Source organism: Lithobates pipiens, unplaced genomic scaffold, assembly GCF_037356315.1.
Source record: "Lithobates pipiens isolate NorthernLeopardFrog02 unplaced genomic scaffold, aLitPip1_a1.2 Scaffold_13, whole genome shotgun sequence".
Taxonomy (NCBI): Eukaryota; Metazoa; Chordata; class Amphibia; order Anura; family Ranidae; genus Lithobates; species Lithobates pipiens.
In genome coordinates this window covers 283,753,430-283,773,091 of record NW_027507718.1, presented here as the reverse complement: position 1 = coordinate 283,773,091, position 19,662 = coordinate 283,753,430, and the positions used below count along the sequence as shown (strand labels likewise).

General features: G+C 40.9%; 1 protein-coding gene across 1 annotated transcript in view; it reads left to right on the top strand.

Moving 5' to 3' along the window:
* COL25A1 (collagen type XXV alpha 1 chain) overlaps positions 1 to 19,662 on the top strand; it is a 586,562-nt gene that overhangs the window by 374,747 nt on the left and 192,153 nt on the right. Inside the window, exon 5 of the mRNA XM_077476703.1 lies at positions 15,923 to 15,940. Coding sequence (XP_077332829.1) covers positions 15,923 to 15,940 — 18 coding nt within the window. The remainder of the gene's footprint in view (positions 1 to 15,922; positions 15,941 to 19,662) is intronic.

Here is a 19,662-nt window from a genome sequence, read left to right as displayed (position 1 = left end):
CCAAGCTTGCAAGGAACTTCCACCATGCTTCGCTGTTGCCTACAGACACTCTATTATTGTACTGCTCTGCAGCCCTTCATGGACAAACTGCCTCTTGCAACAGCCAAATACAGTGCCTTGAAAAAGTATTCATACCCCTTGATGTTTTCCACATTTTGTCATGTTACAACCAAAAACAAAATGTATTTTATGTGATATACCAACACAAAGTGGCACATATATTTGAAGTGGAAGGAAAATAATAAATGGTTCACATTTAGGAACATGCTACATGTTACTCCTGGATTTAGGGCACAACATGTAACATGTTTCTAAGCATTCCCCCTCCCACCCCTAAACCCCTTCCTCAGACAACAGGCAGGGGTTCCTCTCCGCTGCAGCCACTGTCTGATTTAAATCACCACCTGCACAGTCATCGCTCCATCACAAAAGTCTGTGAATTAAAGCGATAGTATAGTAATTTTTTTAACTTTTACCTACAGGTAAGCCTATAATAAGGCTTACCTGTAGGTAAAAAGAATATCTTCTAAACCTGTAAAGTTTAGGAGATATTTCCCTCGAAATGAGCTGCTGACTTCAGCGGTGCATGCACTCCGGGGATTCTTGGCTGAAAGTCCAGACTTGGAAAGAAGTCTCCTGCGTGCCGGAGCCACGATACCCGTAAGACACGCCGAGGGAAAATGTCAGCTCCCTCGGTATGGATCGGGTGAGATACCGACACCTCGTTCTAAGGTAAGTATTTCATAATGAGCTAGTATGCGTGCATACTAGCTCATTATGCCTTTTCCCTTACAGGTGTAGAAAAAAAAAAAAAGGCAGCGGGTTTACTATAAAAACTATCACTGTGGCAGTAAGGCTTTCAGTTTCAATGGACTATGAATGTGATAATCAGCAAACTTGTACTCCAGCTGAAAACCCATATGGAGTGTAGACTATGCCAGGAGCAGAGACGGTATATAGTACATGTAGCTTTGTAGCTCAAAAAGTCTTTGAATTTTCCGTATTATAGAATACTGTTAAAAAAGTACATCAGTTTGAGTGAAAGAATATGTAATAGTTCTCAAAGGACACATAACTGTAGCTTGCCATTTATGACATGTAGCAGCATTCAGTGATATAAAGGGAGACAGAACAATATTTTACTTATATTTTTGCAGGCTGTTGCATTAACAGGCAATTAAATTTTACTGCCTCATACTGGAATGCAAGCAGAATTATAGTTAGAAAAAAAAATATGAACACAAGTGAAATGGAGATACCAAGCGTTCTGATGTTTCTGCTTTATCATTATGTCATTGTTACATATTGAGCATCTTTAGCTTTCCATTCTATATTGTGGGCAGGAGAAATGATTCTCAAGAGCCTTGCAAAAAACGTATTTCATTGTAACAAATGCAGCACCATTAGAGGCGTCTGTAGTCTGTTAGGTCTGAAAAGGCAGAATAACTTTGTTGTTACATCTTCAATCCTTTCAATATTAAGAATGAATAGAACCAAAGCATATTACATGTTCCAAAGCTATACTGGTGAATCCCATTCACACTTAAATTTGTAGAGCAGAAAGTCTAGACTGTTTGTTTGAAAGACCGAAGGTCTAAAACAGTCTTCTCTCAAAGCAAATGAATATAATTGAACAGAATTACATTAATCGTAGCCTTTATTGTTTTTACATAGACAGATATGTGCTATTATTATTATTAACGTCCATACATTGCTTTCGTCATAATTATCTAACCTTTACATCTGTCTCTAGCTCTCAGGAATTATCAACTAAATTTTTGGTCCACCAATCATACCATGTTTTTTTCTTTTCTCTATTGTTTGTTAGTACAAACCAGTCCAGTTTCTTCTTCTGTGTTACAAATAGTTTCTTTCAACCCCTGCGTTCTTCTGTGATCAGTCCACTGTGGCTCAGCAATCCAAAACTTCCCCCAGCAGTACCAAGGATTTTTTTTTTCCTTTACTCTTTTCATCCCAACAGTTTTCTCTTGCTATAACTTAAGTTACTGTGTTACTGATTTCCCCTTACACAACTTAGTATCCCATATCTGGAATCAATATTTGGTGTAATCACCGTTTGCCATCAAAACAATATCAATTATTCTAGCTACTCTTGCACACAGTTTTTAAAAGAAACTCGACAGGTAGGTTGCTCCAGACGCATTGAAGAACTAACCACATATCTTATGTGAATGTAGGCTGAATGTAGGCTCAAATCCTTATGTCTCTTTATGTAATCCCAGAGAGACTCAATAAAGTTGAGATCGGGGCTCTGTGGGGGCAAAACCATCATTTTCAGGACTTGTTCTTTTTTAAGCTGAAGATAGTTATTAATGACATTGACTGTATGTTTGCAGTCATTGTCCTTCTGCAGAATACATTTGGGGCCAATCACACACCTCCCTGATGGTGTGGCATAGTGGATAAATATCTGCCTGTATTTCTCATTATTGAGGACACCATTGATCCTGACCAAATCTCCAACTCTATTTTCAGAAATGCAGCCCCAAGCTTGCAAGGAATCTCCGCCATGCTTCACTGTTGCCTGCAGACACTCATTATTGTACTGCTCTTCAGTCCTTCATGGACAAAATGCCGCTTGCAACAACCAAATACAGTGCCTTGAAAAAGTATTCGTGCCCCTTGAAATTTTCCACATTTTGTCATGTTACAACCAAAAAAGATAAATGTATTTTATTGGGACTGTATGTAATAGACCAACACAAAGTAGCACATAATTGTGGAGTGGAAGGAAAATGATAACTGGTTTTAAATTTTTTTTTACAAATAAATAACTGAAAAGTGTGGTGGCCATTTGTATTCAGCTCCCTGAGACACTACTGCGTAGAACCACCTTTCACTGCAATTACAGCTGCAAGGTATTTTTGGTCTCTACCAGCTTTGCACATCTAGAGAGTGACATTTTTGCCCATTCTTCCTTGCAAAATAGCTCAAGCTCTGTCAGATTGGATGGAGAGTGTCTGTGAACAGCAATTTTCAAGTCTTGTCACAGATTCTCAATTGGATTTAGGTCTGGACATTGACTGGGCCATTCTAACACATGAATATGCTTTGATCTAAACCATTCCATTGTAGCTTTCGCTGTATGTTTAGGGTCCTTGTGCTGCTGGAAGGTGAACCTCCACCACAGTCACAAGTTTTTTGCAGACAAGTTTTCTTATAAGATTGTCCTGTATTTGGCTCCATCCATCGTCCCATCAACTCTGACCAGTTTCCCTGTCACTCCAGAAGAAAAGCATTCCTACAACTTGATGCTGCCACCACCATGTTTCACGGTGGGGATGGTGTGTTCAGGGTGACGTGCAGTGTTTGTTTTCTGCCACACATAGTATTTTGCTTTTAGTCCAAAGTTCCAATCTGACCAGAGCATCTTCTTCCACATGTTTGCTGTGTCCTCCACATGAATTCTCACAAACTGCAAATGGGACTTCTTATGGCTTTCTTTCAACAATGGCTTTCTTCTTGCCACTCTTCCATAAAGACCACATTTGTGGAGTGCATGCCTAACAGTTGTCCTGTGGACAGATTCTCCCACCTGAATTGTGGATCTCTGCAGCTTCTACAGTGTTACCATGTACCTCTTGACTGCTTCTCTGATTAATGCGTTCCTTGCCTGGCCTGTCAGTTTAGGTGGATGTTCAAAGCTTGGGATATTTTTTATAACCTAACCCTGCTTTAAACTTCTCCACAACTTTATCCTTGACCTGTCTGGTGTGCTCCTTCATGGTGCTGTTTGTTCACTAAGGTTTTCTAACAAACCCCTGAGGGCTTCACAAAACAGCTGTATTTATCAAATTAGATTAAATTACACACAGGTGGACTCTATTTACTAATTATGTAACTTCTGAAGGTATTTTGTTCCACTAGATTTTAGTTAGGGGGATCAGAGTAAAGGGGGCTGAATACAAATGCACCCCACACTTTGCAGATATTTATTTGCAAAATATTTTTGAAAACCATTTATCATTTTTCCTTCTAATTCCACTAGGTGCCACTTTGTGTTGGTCTATCACATAAAATCCCAATAAAATACATTTGCGTTTTTGGGTGTGACAAAATGTGAGAAATTTCAAGGGGTATGAATACTTTTTTTAAGGCACTGTATTTGAAATTTTGACTCATCAGGCCAGAGCACCTGCTACTATTTTTCTGTACCTCAGTTCCTATATCTTGGTGCTTAGCCTCGTTTACATGTTGGAGGTATGGCTTTTTGACAACAATTCTTCCATGAAGACCACTTCTGGCCAGACTTCACCTGACATTAGATGGGTGTACCTGGGTCCTAGTGGTTTCCGTCAGTTCTGTGCTGATGTCACTGCTGGACATCTCCTGATATCCAATGGAAGTAAGCATGATGTGTCTTTCATCTGCTGCATAAGGTTTCCTTGACCAACTACTGTGTCCACAGTTCTCAACGTTGCTCATTTCTTTGTGCTTCCTCAAAAGAGCTTGAACAGCACATCTTGAAACCCCAGTCTGTTTTGAGATCTTTGGAAAGAAGAGAGAAACGGGCACCTCTGAACATAGACTGTAAGCATTTCATTTATAACCAGCATAAATAATCCAGTGTATAGATGCTGCATTGATCTGAGCTGAGCGATGTTTCCACAACTTGTGTAGACTCTCGTCGGGCTGTCCTGGCCAGCGCGATGCTGCTTCCGATTGAGTAGGGCCTGAAAATAAGTGTATGCAGCTGGAGAGCTGGAAGTTGGAACACAGTGCTGACCATGATGACATCATTTACTGGCATGCTTGTGATGCATTTCAGAGCATGCGCACTAGGAAGATACACACAGTGCATGAACCTTTGTCAAGCTCACTTTGAAATCTTTGCCAGAGAGAGACATTGCTGATGCAGTATAACTACCTTGTGTGCTCAGCCTTGCCATGGTGTATAGCCACTCACCTAAGTAGCAGAGTTTGGTTGTTCCTCACCCAGTTTTAAGCCTCCTACATGGCTGTTTCTGTTATAGTTAATGACTGTGTTTCAATTTGCACATGAAATTGATGATCATTAGCACCTGCTTGGTATATTTGGTTAATTATACACCTGACTCTTATTCTACAAAATCTCTGACTTTGCGCAAGTGTACAACATGTGCAACTATATGTATTGATGCTGGTTTGAAGCCAAATGGTAGTGATATCAAATATTGGTTTGATTTGATTTTTTCTTCCATTTTTGCTTTACAGCATTTCTTCACACTTGTCTAAAACTTTTGTACAGTACTGTATATAATATATATACATATTACATAAATCAGAGAGTGATGTAGTTATGCCCCTAAATGAAGAATAATGGTATACAACAGGAAAAGATCAAAGTGCAGGCAAGGAAAAGGGGGCTGGTGCTGACCATTGATGTCATGGAAACCAGATTACATGTGCATAGTGTAGCCTGAAGAGGAGGGAAAACCACAGACCCCAAGCATTAGTTGCTAGGTAAAATGACCCGCCCTAAGACTAAAGAAGGGGTTTCACCCCCCTGCAGATGCCCAGTATAGATGTTAAGATGTAATATGCAAAGTATGGTGTAGGCACCTAACTGCATACATGAATTACACCAGCATATGGTAAGGTGACAAACAAAATCAGTTCTCTTTGGTCTTTGGGCCAGTTCACACCACAATTTCTGCATTCCGGATACACTTCTACATGCACGTTTTTAGATGCATCTTTGATGCGTTTTTAATGTGTTCTGTTGTGCTATTTCCCCTCTTTTTTTCTTCATCTCAGTTGAGGATGTCTGCGTTCTGATTAATTTTCAGTTGTATTCCATACAGAAAAAAATGCAACATGTACTTTTTTTGACTGTACTGGTGTGAACTAGGGCCATTGGAATCCAAGTTAGACCCCTTTCACACTGGGGCGTTTTTCAGGCATTTTTTCACTTGAAAGAAGCCTCATCTGCAAGACCAAGTGCTTTAAGAGCCCTTTCACAATGTCAGCGCCCGAAAAACGCTCTTAAAGTGCCACTTAAACTAGCAGCGCTTTACCAGTGTTTTTCGAGTGTGATTGTGGCGCTTTTAACCCCTGCTAGTGGCCAAATAAAGGGTTAAAAGCGCCCACAAAACACTGCTGCCAATAGTGCTTTTCAGGCTCTTTTCAGGTGTTTTACAGGTGCTTCCCATTGATTTCAATGGGAAGGGGCGCTTTAGGAGCGGTGTATTCACCGCTCCAAAAGCACTGCAAAGAAGCTGCTTGCAGGACTTTTTTTGACGCCCTGCCAGCGCAGCGCCTCAGTGTGAAAGCAATCAGGCTTTTACATTGGGATTGCAGTTGCAGCTTCTTTCAGGCGTTTTTCAGGCGCTTTTTTTTAAAGCTAAAGCGCCTGAAAAATGCCCCAGTGTGAAAGGGATCTCATTGTGAAAGCACTCAGGCTTTTACTTTGGGATTGCAGTTGCAGCTTCTTTCATGCGCTTTACAGGCGCTTTTTTAATGCTAAAGCGCCTGAAAAATGCCCCAGTGTGAAAGGGGTCTTAAAGTGGTTGTAAAGTCAGAAGGTTTTTTATCTTCTTGCATGCTATGCATTAAGATAAAAAACCTTCTGTGTGCAGAAGCCCCCCTCAACCCCCCTAATACTTACCAGTATAGTCCCATCTCGATCCAGGGATGTTGCAGGAGAGTCTCGGCTGCCTGATTGACTGAGACAGCAGCATGGTGCCATTGGCTTCCGCTGCTGTCAATCAAAGTCAGTGAGCCAAGGAGGAGAAAGAGGGGGTGGGGCCGAACCACGGCTTTGTGTCTGAATGGACACACAGAGCAGCGGCTGGGTTTGGGTACCCCATAGCAAGCTGCTTGCTGTGGGGGCAATCAGCAGAAGGGAGGGGCCAGGAGAGTAGGCAGGGGTCCCAAGAAGAGGAGGATCTGGGTTGCTCTGTGCAAAACCACTCACTGCACAGAGCAGCTAAATTTAACATGTTTGTTATTTTTTAATTAAAAAAAACTGAGACTTTAGTATCACTTTAAGCACTGTCCATGCATTTTTTGATACAGAATAAAAAAAAGCACTGGACTGCATCTGGTGTGAACCAGCACTTTAACCCATAATAAAGTGCAAAAAACAATGGTGTGCTCATTGCAAACATGTATTGGTCAGTTTTAGCAGTTCAGTGTCATTTTAATGCAAGATTATTTCTGAATGGTTACTGTACAAGAACCAAATATATGTTTGGCTTACTTGTACTTGTAAGTTATGCTATTCATTTTGGATTGTTAATGAAAATCTCTTGTCAGATGACATGACAACTGAATATCAGATGGTCTAATAAAATCCATGGGGAATCTTTGATGTAACATGTTATTTTACAGACAAAGGGTTATGGATCGCTATACTATTTCATTGCGAGAGCTGAAAATCATGGCCGTTTGTTTTTTAGACTTGTACATTCTGTTTATTGACCTAAGGTCAACGCTTGCACAACTATGCAAAATATAATGATTCAACAGTGAAGGCATGTGCAATAGGGAACTGTAGATCTCATCATTTATCCCGAAAACGTGAGCAGCCTTGGTCCATGCTGGGTAATTTGTATGTTTTTCTTCATGGTCAGTCAAACAGATTTCACAGATAATTCTATGTCTGTAAAAAAATGTAGCTAGCCGTCATTGCGAAAATTAATAGCAAAGGCTTGTGGATAAACCCTTTGATCAAGACATGCTAACCTTTTTTTTTTTTTTACTCTTTATTGGTATTATGATTTATGTGCAGTGACAACAGGTGTCAAACTTCCTTTCAGTATTTATGAAGCATATGAGTTCTTGCTTTCTTTATTTTAAAATTGGATTAGAAATACAATAAAGAACAAAGTACCTAGCCACAGATGTATCTGTACTGTAGGTGTACATAATTCGTTATGCCAATGTGGCTGGTTCTGGAGAACTATTTGCTAGGTGGATTGATGTGGACTGCTTCATAATTCTGTTTACTGTAGTGGAAAAACACGTGGTATCCATATGTTCTACATTGCCTCAGAACCTCAGAGCTCCTGTTTTATGCTGTATATAGTATAGTACAAATAGATATAAAAAATCATTGTCATTTAGTATATAGTGCTCTCATGTTCTTAAAGCAGAATCAAACTTATCAGGTCCCCACAAACTTTTTCCATAATATAAGTACACAGGGTGTATTTGCTCATTATGGACCCCCTCGGTGCTGCGACATCCATAAACTCCCTCAGAACTTGGTTGCTTGTTCCTCTATCATCTCCCCATCTTCTTCCAAGATCACGAGTTGACTTGATTGGCTTGGCCAATCATCATCATTAATACACCCAGAACTTTGGGGTCATTTCACTAATGTTTACTGCATACGATAACACGATCACGTGACTCATGTGCATAAATTATCGCATGCGGTAAAAAAAAGTAAATTTACTGCAAAATGAAAAATGGTAAATATCGCTCTTGAAGTGGTTGTAAAACCACTTGTTTAGCAACATACAATCCCCTCTGTTTAAAGGGTAAGTTCACCTTTACAGAAAAATTTGTAAGGTGAACTTACACAGGACCACCTCCTCACCCCTCCCAGTCCCGTTGACCTGCAGCGTGGCGATCTTCCGTTCTCAGCCTTGCTATCGCTGCCTCACTGGACTGGGACTTAGAAATCCCCTCAGCTTAATCTTCAAAATGTCCCCCGTCAGGGGGTAAGTTTCAGAGTATTCTAATTGCAATCAGATCCCACGTAGCCTGTCCTGTCAGCGAGGAACAAGTAGAGAGAATGTCGAGAGGATTTCTAAGCCCCAATCTGGTGAGGCAGCGATAGCAGGGCTCAGAACAAGAGGGGGGGGGGGGGTGAGGAGGGGGTCCTGTGTAAGTTTACCTTACAGATTAAATAACACTTGAACACTTAAATAACGATATGCGCCCCAGTGTCTGTGCTATATAAAACATATTTTACCTTATTTCTACCTTATATCAGAGCACCTCCTGGCACTCACGTGTCTGCTCGGCTCTCTCTTCTCCCAGTTTGACAGCTACCGTTGGGAAGGGCTAAGAACTCCCGCTGACATCAGCTTGGAGGAGAGGAGGAGAGAGATGAGCAATCTCGGGAGGCGCTGTGATATAAGGTAGAAATCATCATATTTTTTATATAGCACAGACACTGGGACACATATTGTTATTAAACAGAGAGAATTGTATGATTATGTAACAATTATGATAGAGTCAGGAGGGGAAGGGACGGTGAGTGTATCTGAAAATATATATACATATATATATATATATATATATATATATATATATATATATATATATATATATATATAATGTTTGGAGGTTCTAAGTAATTTTATAGCAAAAAAAAATAAAGATTTTAACTTGTAAACAACAAGTGTAAAAATTAGGTTTGGTCCTTAAGTGGTTAAATTACTAGAGTCTAAGCTAGGTTTTCCTGACCCAGAATTCTGGAGACTGTAAGTTACAAGGATGTGACTCTCAGCTTTCTCTATTGGCAGCATTAAAGTGTAGGTGTCACTTGGTACAGTTATATAAGATAGTTTAAAGCAGTTTTGGCATCGAGATCAACGTGTCTTAGTGTGGGTATAACATATTCCCACTCCACCTTGTCAATTGCTTGTTCAGCATCTATGGAAAGTAGCAAAGTGAACCAGAACTGTCAGAGGACATGAAAATCAATAGAGTTAATCCTGAGAGCATCTCTAACTTCCTTCCAGATATAAATCCCATCTAAGCAGGTGATATTCAAATGGGAAGAATAGGATTCAACCCACTAACTAGGTCCTTGGCATTTTAATGTCTGCATTTTGGAGAGAAATTGACCTATAGCTAGTGCATATTGTGGAAGCCTGCCTTGAGTACAATGTAAGCACTTACTGTTTCAGATCTGATAGGGAATTCATGTCATGTGGAGCTTGTTTAGGCAGTTAGATGTGAGGCTAATATCATGGGCGTCCGCAGAACTTTTTTCGGGGGGCATCATTTTAGGGTCACCCATGCGCCGCCCCTTTTCAACAATGTCATTATCACATTATCATGGTCAGAGACTGCAGACATAATACAATCCCTAGGATAAGTAATGGTTAATGGCCAACAGGCTCTCTTACCAGACCCAGTGAAACTACAGCAGTGATCCCTCCGGCTGGATGATTGCTCACTCTGGGTTCCCCGGGGGCGACTCTAGTCAGTAGTGTAGCAAATCTGTACCCTGGCAGTGGCTCAGTCTTTCTCTCTCTGGCAGTGCTTGGCAGCGTGGCTCTCTCTGGTGGCGCTGGACAGCATGGCTCTCTCTGGTGGCGCAGGGCAGTGTAGCTCTCTCTCTGGTGGCGCTGGGCAGCGTGGCTCTCTCTCTCTCTGGCTTCTGCCCAGCACACTCCTCCCTGTAGAAAATGGGGCCGCCAATCTTTGGGACTACATGTCCCATGATGCTCTCCTCTCCTAGTTTCCTGTGATTGGCCCTCAGTTATGGCCAATAGGGAAGGAACGGAGCAGGCAGGAAGCTGGGCGAGGAACCTGGTGAGAGCTATCGTCTCTTCTCCCTGACAAGAGAAAGGGGGGGTGTCCAGGGGAAACCTAATAGCCCACAGCTCACCTTTCTCCTGTCATAGCGCCGCCGAGTTCTCTGCTGGACTGAGCAGGGAAAAGTGCCTGCAGTCACACTACACTGATAGGGGCGCTTGACAGAACCTTGATGGTGTCACCCCACTGGCGGGTTGCACATGGGTGTGGGCTGCCCACACCCCGATAGCGAAGGAACTGTGGTGAATTTAAGACCTGATTCCAGGGTGGGGCACGTGACCCCCCTTGCCCCTACCTGCGGATGCCCATGGCTAATATATGTGAGATTTTTTTTATAGTAGCTTCATGTGAATCTGACTGGAGCTGGGTGTTTTTTACCTGGCATATAGAAAAAAGCATGTTTAGGTTATTCTATTATAATGATAGGCTTCAAGTTGTTGAAGAGTTACTTTGAATATAGTGGGGAGATTAGCTTCCCTGAGACGTGTAAAAAAGAAATAAATTCTTGTGTTCCATGGAAATAAGTTACCTCTACTGACAATAATTCTGTGTCTGAATTTGATGCTGTTCAGCTTCAAAATCCAGGTCTCATGCATGCCAGAATTTACTGGCTGCACTATGCTTAAAAAGGAATTAAACCCTGGTGGGTTTTACTTCCACTTTATTTCCCTGTAAAGGTAAAGCATAGCGGGCTACTATGCATTACATAGTAGCCCATTATGTGTCACTTACCTGACACCGAAACCCACAATGTTGCTGTTGTCCCCACAAGCAGGGAGCGTCCATCTTCACCCCTATTCCTTCCAGGGCCACAAACTCTGACTCTGTGACTGGCCGAAGTAGTGTTACTCCACGTCACTCCAGCGCATGCGCATGGGAACCACCAGTCATGGCACAATGTGGAGGTTTAGGAGATATTTCAAGCACCCACAGGTAAGCCTTAATATAGGCTTAACTGTAGGGAAAAGTGATTGTACAGGGTGTACAAACAACTTTAAAACACTGAGGGGATTAGAGCTGTGAATGTGACAGTTAAGGGAGCTGTATGGCTTTGACAGTTAAAAGAGCCTGTCATTCACCCTCCCTTTCTATTCTATTCACAAAATGTCTTCTATTCTTTTCACGCCCTCAGAGGTCCTTGATTTAAAATTCTTATTTTAACTCAGTACTCTTGGAGTAGTATATGCTTATCTTACAAGCTATTCAGAAACACATTGGGGGATATTTTACTAAAACTGGTGCACAAAGAATCTGGTACAGCGATGCATATTAACCATTCAGCTTGTTCAGTTAAAGTGTTACTAAACCCACAGCAGTAAAATCAGTCTGTATATGCAGTAAAGCATGCTTAGCATTGTGCAAAAAGCCTGTTTGATCCTGTCTCCTCTGATCCTCCCCTTCTTCCGGAGTCCCCAAACCATCTCCGTATAGTACAAAGGCTAGGGGAAAAGCTTTTTTTTTCTTGGGAGAGTGTATGTGTTCAGCACAGGGCCAATCAGCACTGTCCAGACAGAGGGTCGAGGGTCCTACATCCTCATAGGACAATCATGGGAAAATGAAAACTCATCCTACAAGCTTTAACCAGACACAGATAGAAGTCACAAGACTGCTCTAATAACTAATGAGAAAATGTATTTAGCAGTTTATATTTACTAAAACTTTTGCATTTCCATGTTCTGTGTGCTGTGGGAGACCATATATATTGAATACAAGGTCCTGGGTTTAGTAACATTTTAAGCTTTGACAATAAAACCTAGAAGCTCATTGGTTACTATGCACAACTGCACTATATTCTGTGTGCTTTAGTAAATCTTCTCTATTGCGTCATATTAGTTTAGCACACTTCAGTCCTAAACATAAAGCAACAATTGTTATTCATTTGAAAGAGATGGCCCCATAGTATACTTATATGTTATTTAGAACCCTTGGGACCCACAAACCCCATAATTGTGATAGGTTGATAAAGGTACATTGAGAGAGAAGAAGCAATGGCAGTGGTGTGCGTTTATACGATATGCTCACTTTTTCATCCTGATGTGATATTTTAGTAGCCATTTGGAAATGAGGGCAAGTTCATTTAACCACTTAAGGACCAGGCCTCTTTTTCGGACTTGGTGTTTCCATGTTTAAAACAGTTTTTTTTGCTAGAAAATTACTTAGAACCCCCAAACATTTTATATTGTTTTTTTTCTAACTCCCTAGAGAATAAAATGAAATACTTTTTTTCACACCGTATTTGCGCAGCGGTCTTACAAGCGCACTTTTTTTGGAAAAAATTCACTTTTTTGAATAAAAAAATAAGACAACAGTAAAATTAGCCCAATTTTTTTTTATACGGTGAAAGATAATGGTATGCCGAGTAAATTGATACCCAACATGTCACGCTTCAAAATTGCGCCCGCTCGTGGAATGGCGTCAAACTTTTAGCCTCAAAAATCTCCATAAGCGACATTTAAAAAATTCTACAGGTTGCATTTTTTGCGTTACAGAGGAGGTCTAGGGCTAGAATTATTGCTCTCGCTCTACCGATCGCGGCGATACCTCACATATGTGGTTTGACCACCGTTTTCATATGCGGGCGCTACTCACGTATGCGCTCGCTTCTGTGCGCAAGCTCGTCGTAACGGGGTGTTTTTAAATTTTTATTTTTTTTTCTTATTTATTTTAATTTATTTTATTTATTTTTACACTTTTTTTAAAAAAAATAATAAAATGGATCACTTTTATTCCTATTACAAGGAATGTAAACATTCCTTGTAATAGAAAAAAGCATGACAGGTCCTCTTAAATATGAGATCTGGGGTCAAAAGGTCCTCAGATCTCATATTTGGGCTAAAATGCAACAAAAAAAAAAAAAAAAAAATCTGACATTTAAAAAAAAATATATACCTTTAAGAGGTATGGGCGGAAGTGACGTTTTGACATCGCTTCCGCCCTCCTATGGTATAGAGAAGAGTGGGGGCCATCTTAGCCTCACTTGTCTCTATGCCCAGCCGACAGAAGGACCCGATCGCCTCCGCCGCTACCGACGGCTCCGGTAAGCGGCGGAAGGTGCGGGAGGGCGGCAGGAGGGGGGGTGGCACCTCTCCCGCCGCCGATAGCGGTGATCTCGCGGCGAATCCGCCGCGGAGACCACCGTTATCGTACAGCCGACCGCCGCCTGAAGAGATGGACACCTCGGTTGTGGCAGCAGCTGCTGCCGTTACCGAGATATCCCTCTTCAAAAAATGGACGTACATCGTCGTGCGGCGGTCGGCAAGTGGTTAAAACATTCACTATGTTATTATTTAAATGTTTGCCTTTTAAAATTGTAGTATTCCTTTTTATTGCTCTAAAATGGTCATATGAGTGTGATAAAAAAAAATTTACATCATGGACACAGGAAAACTAAAAAAAGACATTGTACAAAATGTAGCTTCTGTAAATGCAATATTTTACTGCCTCTGAAGAAATGTCTATTACAAGACTTTATAATGTTGTAGGAAGTAGTCCAGGATAAAAGTGAATATTATTAAAGCGGGATTCCGCTGCCATTTTTTTTTTTTTACCTGTGTCACTGGTGGGCGATTCCTACGGTGTCTTTGCAGTCACAATCTGCGTCTTTTTAACCCCCGGCGTGACGATTTCATTGCTAAGGAAAACTTTTAAAAAAACTGTCCGGCGGTTTCCATTTTCACTGTGGGCGTTTGAAGCCCACAGGCATTTACTTCCTGGATGCGATGATGCTGAGCTCCCAGCATCCTCCGCTCCATCTCGCACATGCTCATTGAGTGTCCTCTTTGTTTTCCTTCCTCTTGCCTCCTGTGCTATAGTGGTAATGGCAGATAGAGCTGCCTGCCCACTTTCAAAATGGCAATTTCGGACATGCCCTCGTCACGTGACCGGCGTCCTTCCGAAATCTCACGAGATTTCGGCATGACTGTGTCCCGCACTGGTTCCTGGGAAATAGCTAAAAAAGTTCCCAGGGACCATTGCGAAGCCCATAAACACGCCTACTCCCACGGGAGGAGAGCCCGGAAGTCGGCATAAACATTAAAAATAAAAGGTAAATACTGCATATTATTTTATTTCAATGGTCATAACTGCATCTATGTTCCAAAGCCATTTGAATAAGATGAACTTGCAATTTTCTGTACAAAACCGCTTTAAAGTAAGTAAAACAAGACTTGAGGAAGGTTCTCTTTAATTTATTTATCTTTCACTATGGCAATAGGTCTAGCAGAGCATGATCATTATCTCTAAAATAACTTCAGTGTAGCAAATCAAATAGATTCAGGCTTGGTACCGAGGCAAACAGCAATGTACAAAATGTAGTACTACTAGCATTAATTATGTCTGGTTGCAATTATTTAAAATCAAGTGGTTGGTCTGGGTTGCTTCACTTTGTACATCAATATTGCTTTTTCCACATCCATTATAAGTCAGGGCATCCATGATAGAGACATTTGATACTTTACAGTTAATTTAGTAATCAAAATTTTGATTATGGAAAATGCACATGGCTATGGACTGGATCGAATATCGACTGGATATTGCTGCACTGTTTTGGAAGGTTAATGTCTGCTCTCCACTTATCATTTCCTCATTGTCTAGTACCTTGTAATATGGTCTACTTGTCAAGGAGAAGTCTATGTTTGCATCCTAATGGCTTTTAATCTGCAGTATAAATGAACGCTGAGGTTTTAATAGCTGTTGTATGCAGTGCCAAGAAATTACTCTGAATTTGAATGATCCCTTAAAGGAAACCTGTACTGAGAGATACATGGAGGCTGCCATTACTGATTGTATTCTGTAAAGTGTAGTTTTGTGAGTGTTTCTGGCTGAAATATTTTAAAGAGGAAATAAACCCTGATGAGTTTACTTCCTCTTTCATTCCCTGCAAAGGCAAAGCATATTGGACTACTATGCATCGCATAGTAGTCCATTATGTATCACTTACCTGACACAGGATGTCACCGCTGTCCCCTGTAGTCCGGCGCATCCATCTTCTCGGTGGGTCTCGCAGCTCCGCCGCTGTCTTTCGGCGAAGCCGCGATGACGTCACTCCCGCTCACGTGCACGGGAGCCGACATGCGTGGCATCTTCATCATTGATGATGCCGCGCTCAGTGCGCCATGCGCCGTAGACAGCGGTGCCTGTCTTCGGGCAAATAGCTCCTAAACCGTATAGGTTTAGGAGATATTTCTTGGACCTACAGGTAAGCCTTAATCTAGGCTTACCTGTAGGTCAATGTGTGTTGTAAGGGTTTACAACCACTTTAAGACACAAACCTTGAACTGGCATGTAGATAAGGAAAGTCAGGTGGAAAATATTATTGTGATAATAATCATCTGCAGTTTAATATTGATTTGTATGTCTTATTTTTTATCATCTTTTTGCTTAGTTGAATAATGTCCAACATTACTATTTTTTTAAATTGCAGGGTCAACCTGGACCTCAAGTAAGTAAACAGAAGATGTTTTTTTAACCATTGCTCAATCTACAACAACATTTTCAACCATTTTACCCCTGAGGATTCCTTAAAATACTTTTTCAGGTCTCAGGGAACTGAGACCTAAAAAAGGTCTCATTGGGGTTCATTGGGAAAAATGCCTCGGACAACTAAAAATATCAGGCAAGTGGCAATGGACCAGGACATATGCAGGCACCATAAGATTGTAGGCCAGCCACTCAATAAACATCCCCCTAGCAACATCTGGATGAACCCTTGAATTCCCATGAAATACTGCTTTAGAATGTCTGCTGTACAATAAAAAAAAGTGCACTCTTAAGCCTGGTACACACTACAGTTTTTGTGCAACCCGAAAAAACTGACAGCTCCAGTTGGAAGCCACTCTACTAATCATGCAAGGTTAGTCCAGCGATCTCCCTCGTTGAGCGATTGTATTCTGAAAGGGGGATGCCCCCCCACCACCAGAATGCTCCGATCAGTCCTCTCTGCCATTGGCTTAAAGCAATGATTGGGAGTGCAACCCCGGATCTCTCCTCTAGCCTCCAAAGCATCTGATAAAACCAAGATCAGTTTGATCAGATGCTTTCACAAGCCGGTAACAGCTTGTTTACATGAGACTGATTTCATCACTTCTGGTTTCTGAAATCACTCAGTGGGAGGAGCAACATCAGTTCGTCTCACTGTGTCCCAGGAAGTGGATGCCCATGATTGAGTCCTTACCAGGCTCTACGGATTGGACACACCTTTCCACTGCCTGTAAAAGTGATCCAGCAGCTCTGTAGCATAAAACAGAAAGCACTATGGCCCTGCTAAAAAAATATGATTAACCGGTTAAGTATAAGTGTATCTGCACTCCCAGTTTTCCCTTAGCCCCCCTACAATTATCTGTTGTTCCTGCCAATGTTGTTCCTGCCCACCTAAAGCTTGTGATGGTGTGGCAGCAATTCTTGAATTCAGAGCAGTTGCCACTCTCAAGTGGACTGTGCTTGCTTGCGCTGCATTAGTATAAAACATTGTAGATGTGTTTATCAGCTTGTTGATCAGCACCTATATATACCTAACCAGGCCAACTGCCTTGGCAGCATGCCTTTATCACTGAAATCCTCCAACTTAGAACTGCAGCGACTGGTAGGGGGAGACTATGAGGCACAAATAAAAGATTTGGCTCAGTCAGGGAAGGAAAAGGAAGCTTCACAGAGTAACTTGGGCATCGCATATTAACTGGATTTGGCACCTGTTTAAAAAGGAAGTAAACCCTGATGGGTTTACTTCCTCTTTGTCTCCCTGCAGAGGTAAAGCATAATGGGCTACTATGCATCGCATAGTAGCCCATTAGGAGCCAGCGATGTCACCGATGTCCCCTGTATTTCGGGGCCTTGAGTTCCTGTCTACAACAGACTTTTGCTCTAATCAGACTGATTGTTTTGTCAGATCTGTACAGTGTGCCAGTTGGATTTTCTGCAAGGAAGTGCTGGAGGAAGAAGTGGAATTTATATAGGACAATATTTAGGAAGAGTTGTCCCTGAATTTGTTCTGAAGTCAAGTGGGCATCCCATTTTCTCCAATCCCTATCCAAGTTATTATCCCTCAATAAAAAAAAAACAAAGCAAATTCATGGACTGTTCTCTGACTTTGAATGTCTGTGGAAATTCAATGTGTCTGGCTGTGCAGGGTGGGGGATCCCATTCTACTTGTGGCTCCTTGGGGGGGTGAACTACAATAGTTCATCATGTTACATAGTCCCCTGAGTCAGAGAAATACTCTGGGTAAAAGTTAAGGGAGCAGGAATTTCGGGATGGAAGAGCAGATCCTCCCACCTTGTTGTGAACTGAAATATGCCCTGTTCTGACCACTTCTAGGTTTGTGGCTGTCAGAGTCTGGCTACCGCTGGCCAGGAATGTCCATAAATTGATTACTGTCAGTACTCAAATTGTTTGCAAGCAGTGCAAGGAAGACACAATATACTGTATAAATGGAGGAGGGGCAGATGATTATAAGGCCCACCACCTCCATTTATAGATCGCTTTCCAATCATAGAGGCTGTAACATTGACTTCTAGGAATGGAGAAGCTGGCATCATCACAGTTCTTATAAACCCCACTGCACCAGAAGATTATGGCAGCAGGGTTGGTGGGGCATGGATGTAAAATATTTTCAGTTAAAAGAAGAGGGACACATCCTACTGACTGTAAGTTATGTACCTTTTTCTTTTTTTTTTGCTCTGCCCACACCAATCAGATTTTTTTAAATCGGGAAGAACATGGTCAGCTTATCCTGGGGAATATTGTGACACAGTATCAGTGAGGTCACTACAATGAGTGGCTTAATCTTGACAGCTGAATGCCAATAGCAAGTCAGTAGTATAAAATGCTTGCATTTCAATAACCATGAAAGCTGATAGTTGAAGCAAGTCCCTTTACCTATAATAATATAAACATTTGAAAAATATTTCTCTTTACCTAAGTGCTTTATAATGATCTAGTTCAGCGTGTCCAAATGGCACTGAAAAAGTAACAAACATTGTTCACAACGATTCAGGTACATATGTGTCAGGATAATAATAAGGGAACAGAAACTAGACCTTGAATTATACTGAATAGTAGCAGTCATTTGTGGTCAAAAGGAGTTTTGTATGTATGTGCAATGTATTGGTTTTGCTGTAGAGTGATTCTGGTGATCTTTGCAGTATTAGCTTTGTACAATTATAAATATATTTTCTTTTCAAATTTTCCTCTGATAGTGAATGCCATTTTAAATGAATGGTTCATGGTAAGAACAATATTATTCTATTGTACTTAGAGTTATAGGAAACACACATATTTTATTTGACCCAGCTACCTACCCCACTGTCACTTTCCGAAAAACTGCATGACATAAAAGAGCAGGAAAATGTTTCCAGGCTTGTTTTTAGGTTACTGTGTGATGGCAGCTTTGGTATTGAGCAGAAAGGCCAGGGTGTGTTTTATACTGTGAATATGGTAACAGGAAAGTATATATATATATATATAAGTATAAGTATATATATATATATATATATATATATATATATATATATATATATATATATATAAAACACTGAAATCCCAGAAATAATAAATTTTGCCTGGAGTTATGCTTTAAAAAACAAAGTTTTGAAAAACACATGGCAATTGTGGTATATTGTGATGTGAAAAAGTGAAAAATACTTTGTCACTACTAGTTTCAGGTGAGGACTCCAGCCACTTATAATAGAATGATATAGAATGCTCTCTTTAGAAAAAGTTCTCTGTGATAGTAATATTTGCTGCTAAAATATAAAGATAACTGAGTGTGATGATGATTCGGATGTTGGCGATACACGTTTCCATAAATGCTCAATTTCTTTCCGATTTATCTCTCCTAAATTAATAATCAATCTATAGTTGGCAGACCATTCAACTGATATGTGTTAAACACATGGAAATGGATTTTAATCAAGAGTTGGAGGAGAACACAATTGTAAGTTCTCAATGCGTCTCTGTTGCCACCATGCAGTCTCATAGTCTAATTTGAGTTTGTTTGAACTCATGAATAAGGACTCTAAAGATATTTGGATACTAAATCAATGGGAGTTGAATCCATCAAATTAAAAATGCTCATTGTCTGGTCTAATAGGCAATGGGGTGTCAAAAAATAGCTTGAGGGTGTGCACTGCCCAGGGGAACATTAAACGATGTGAAAAAAAAAAACTG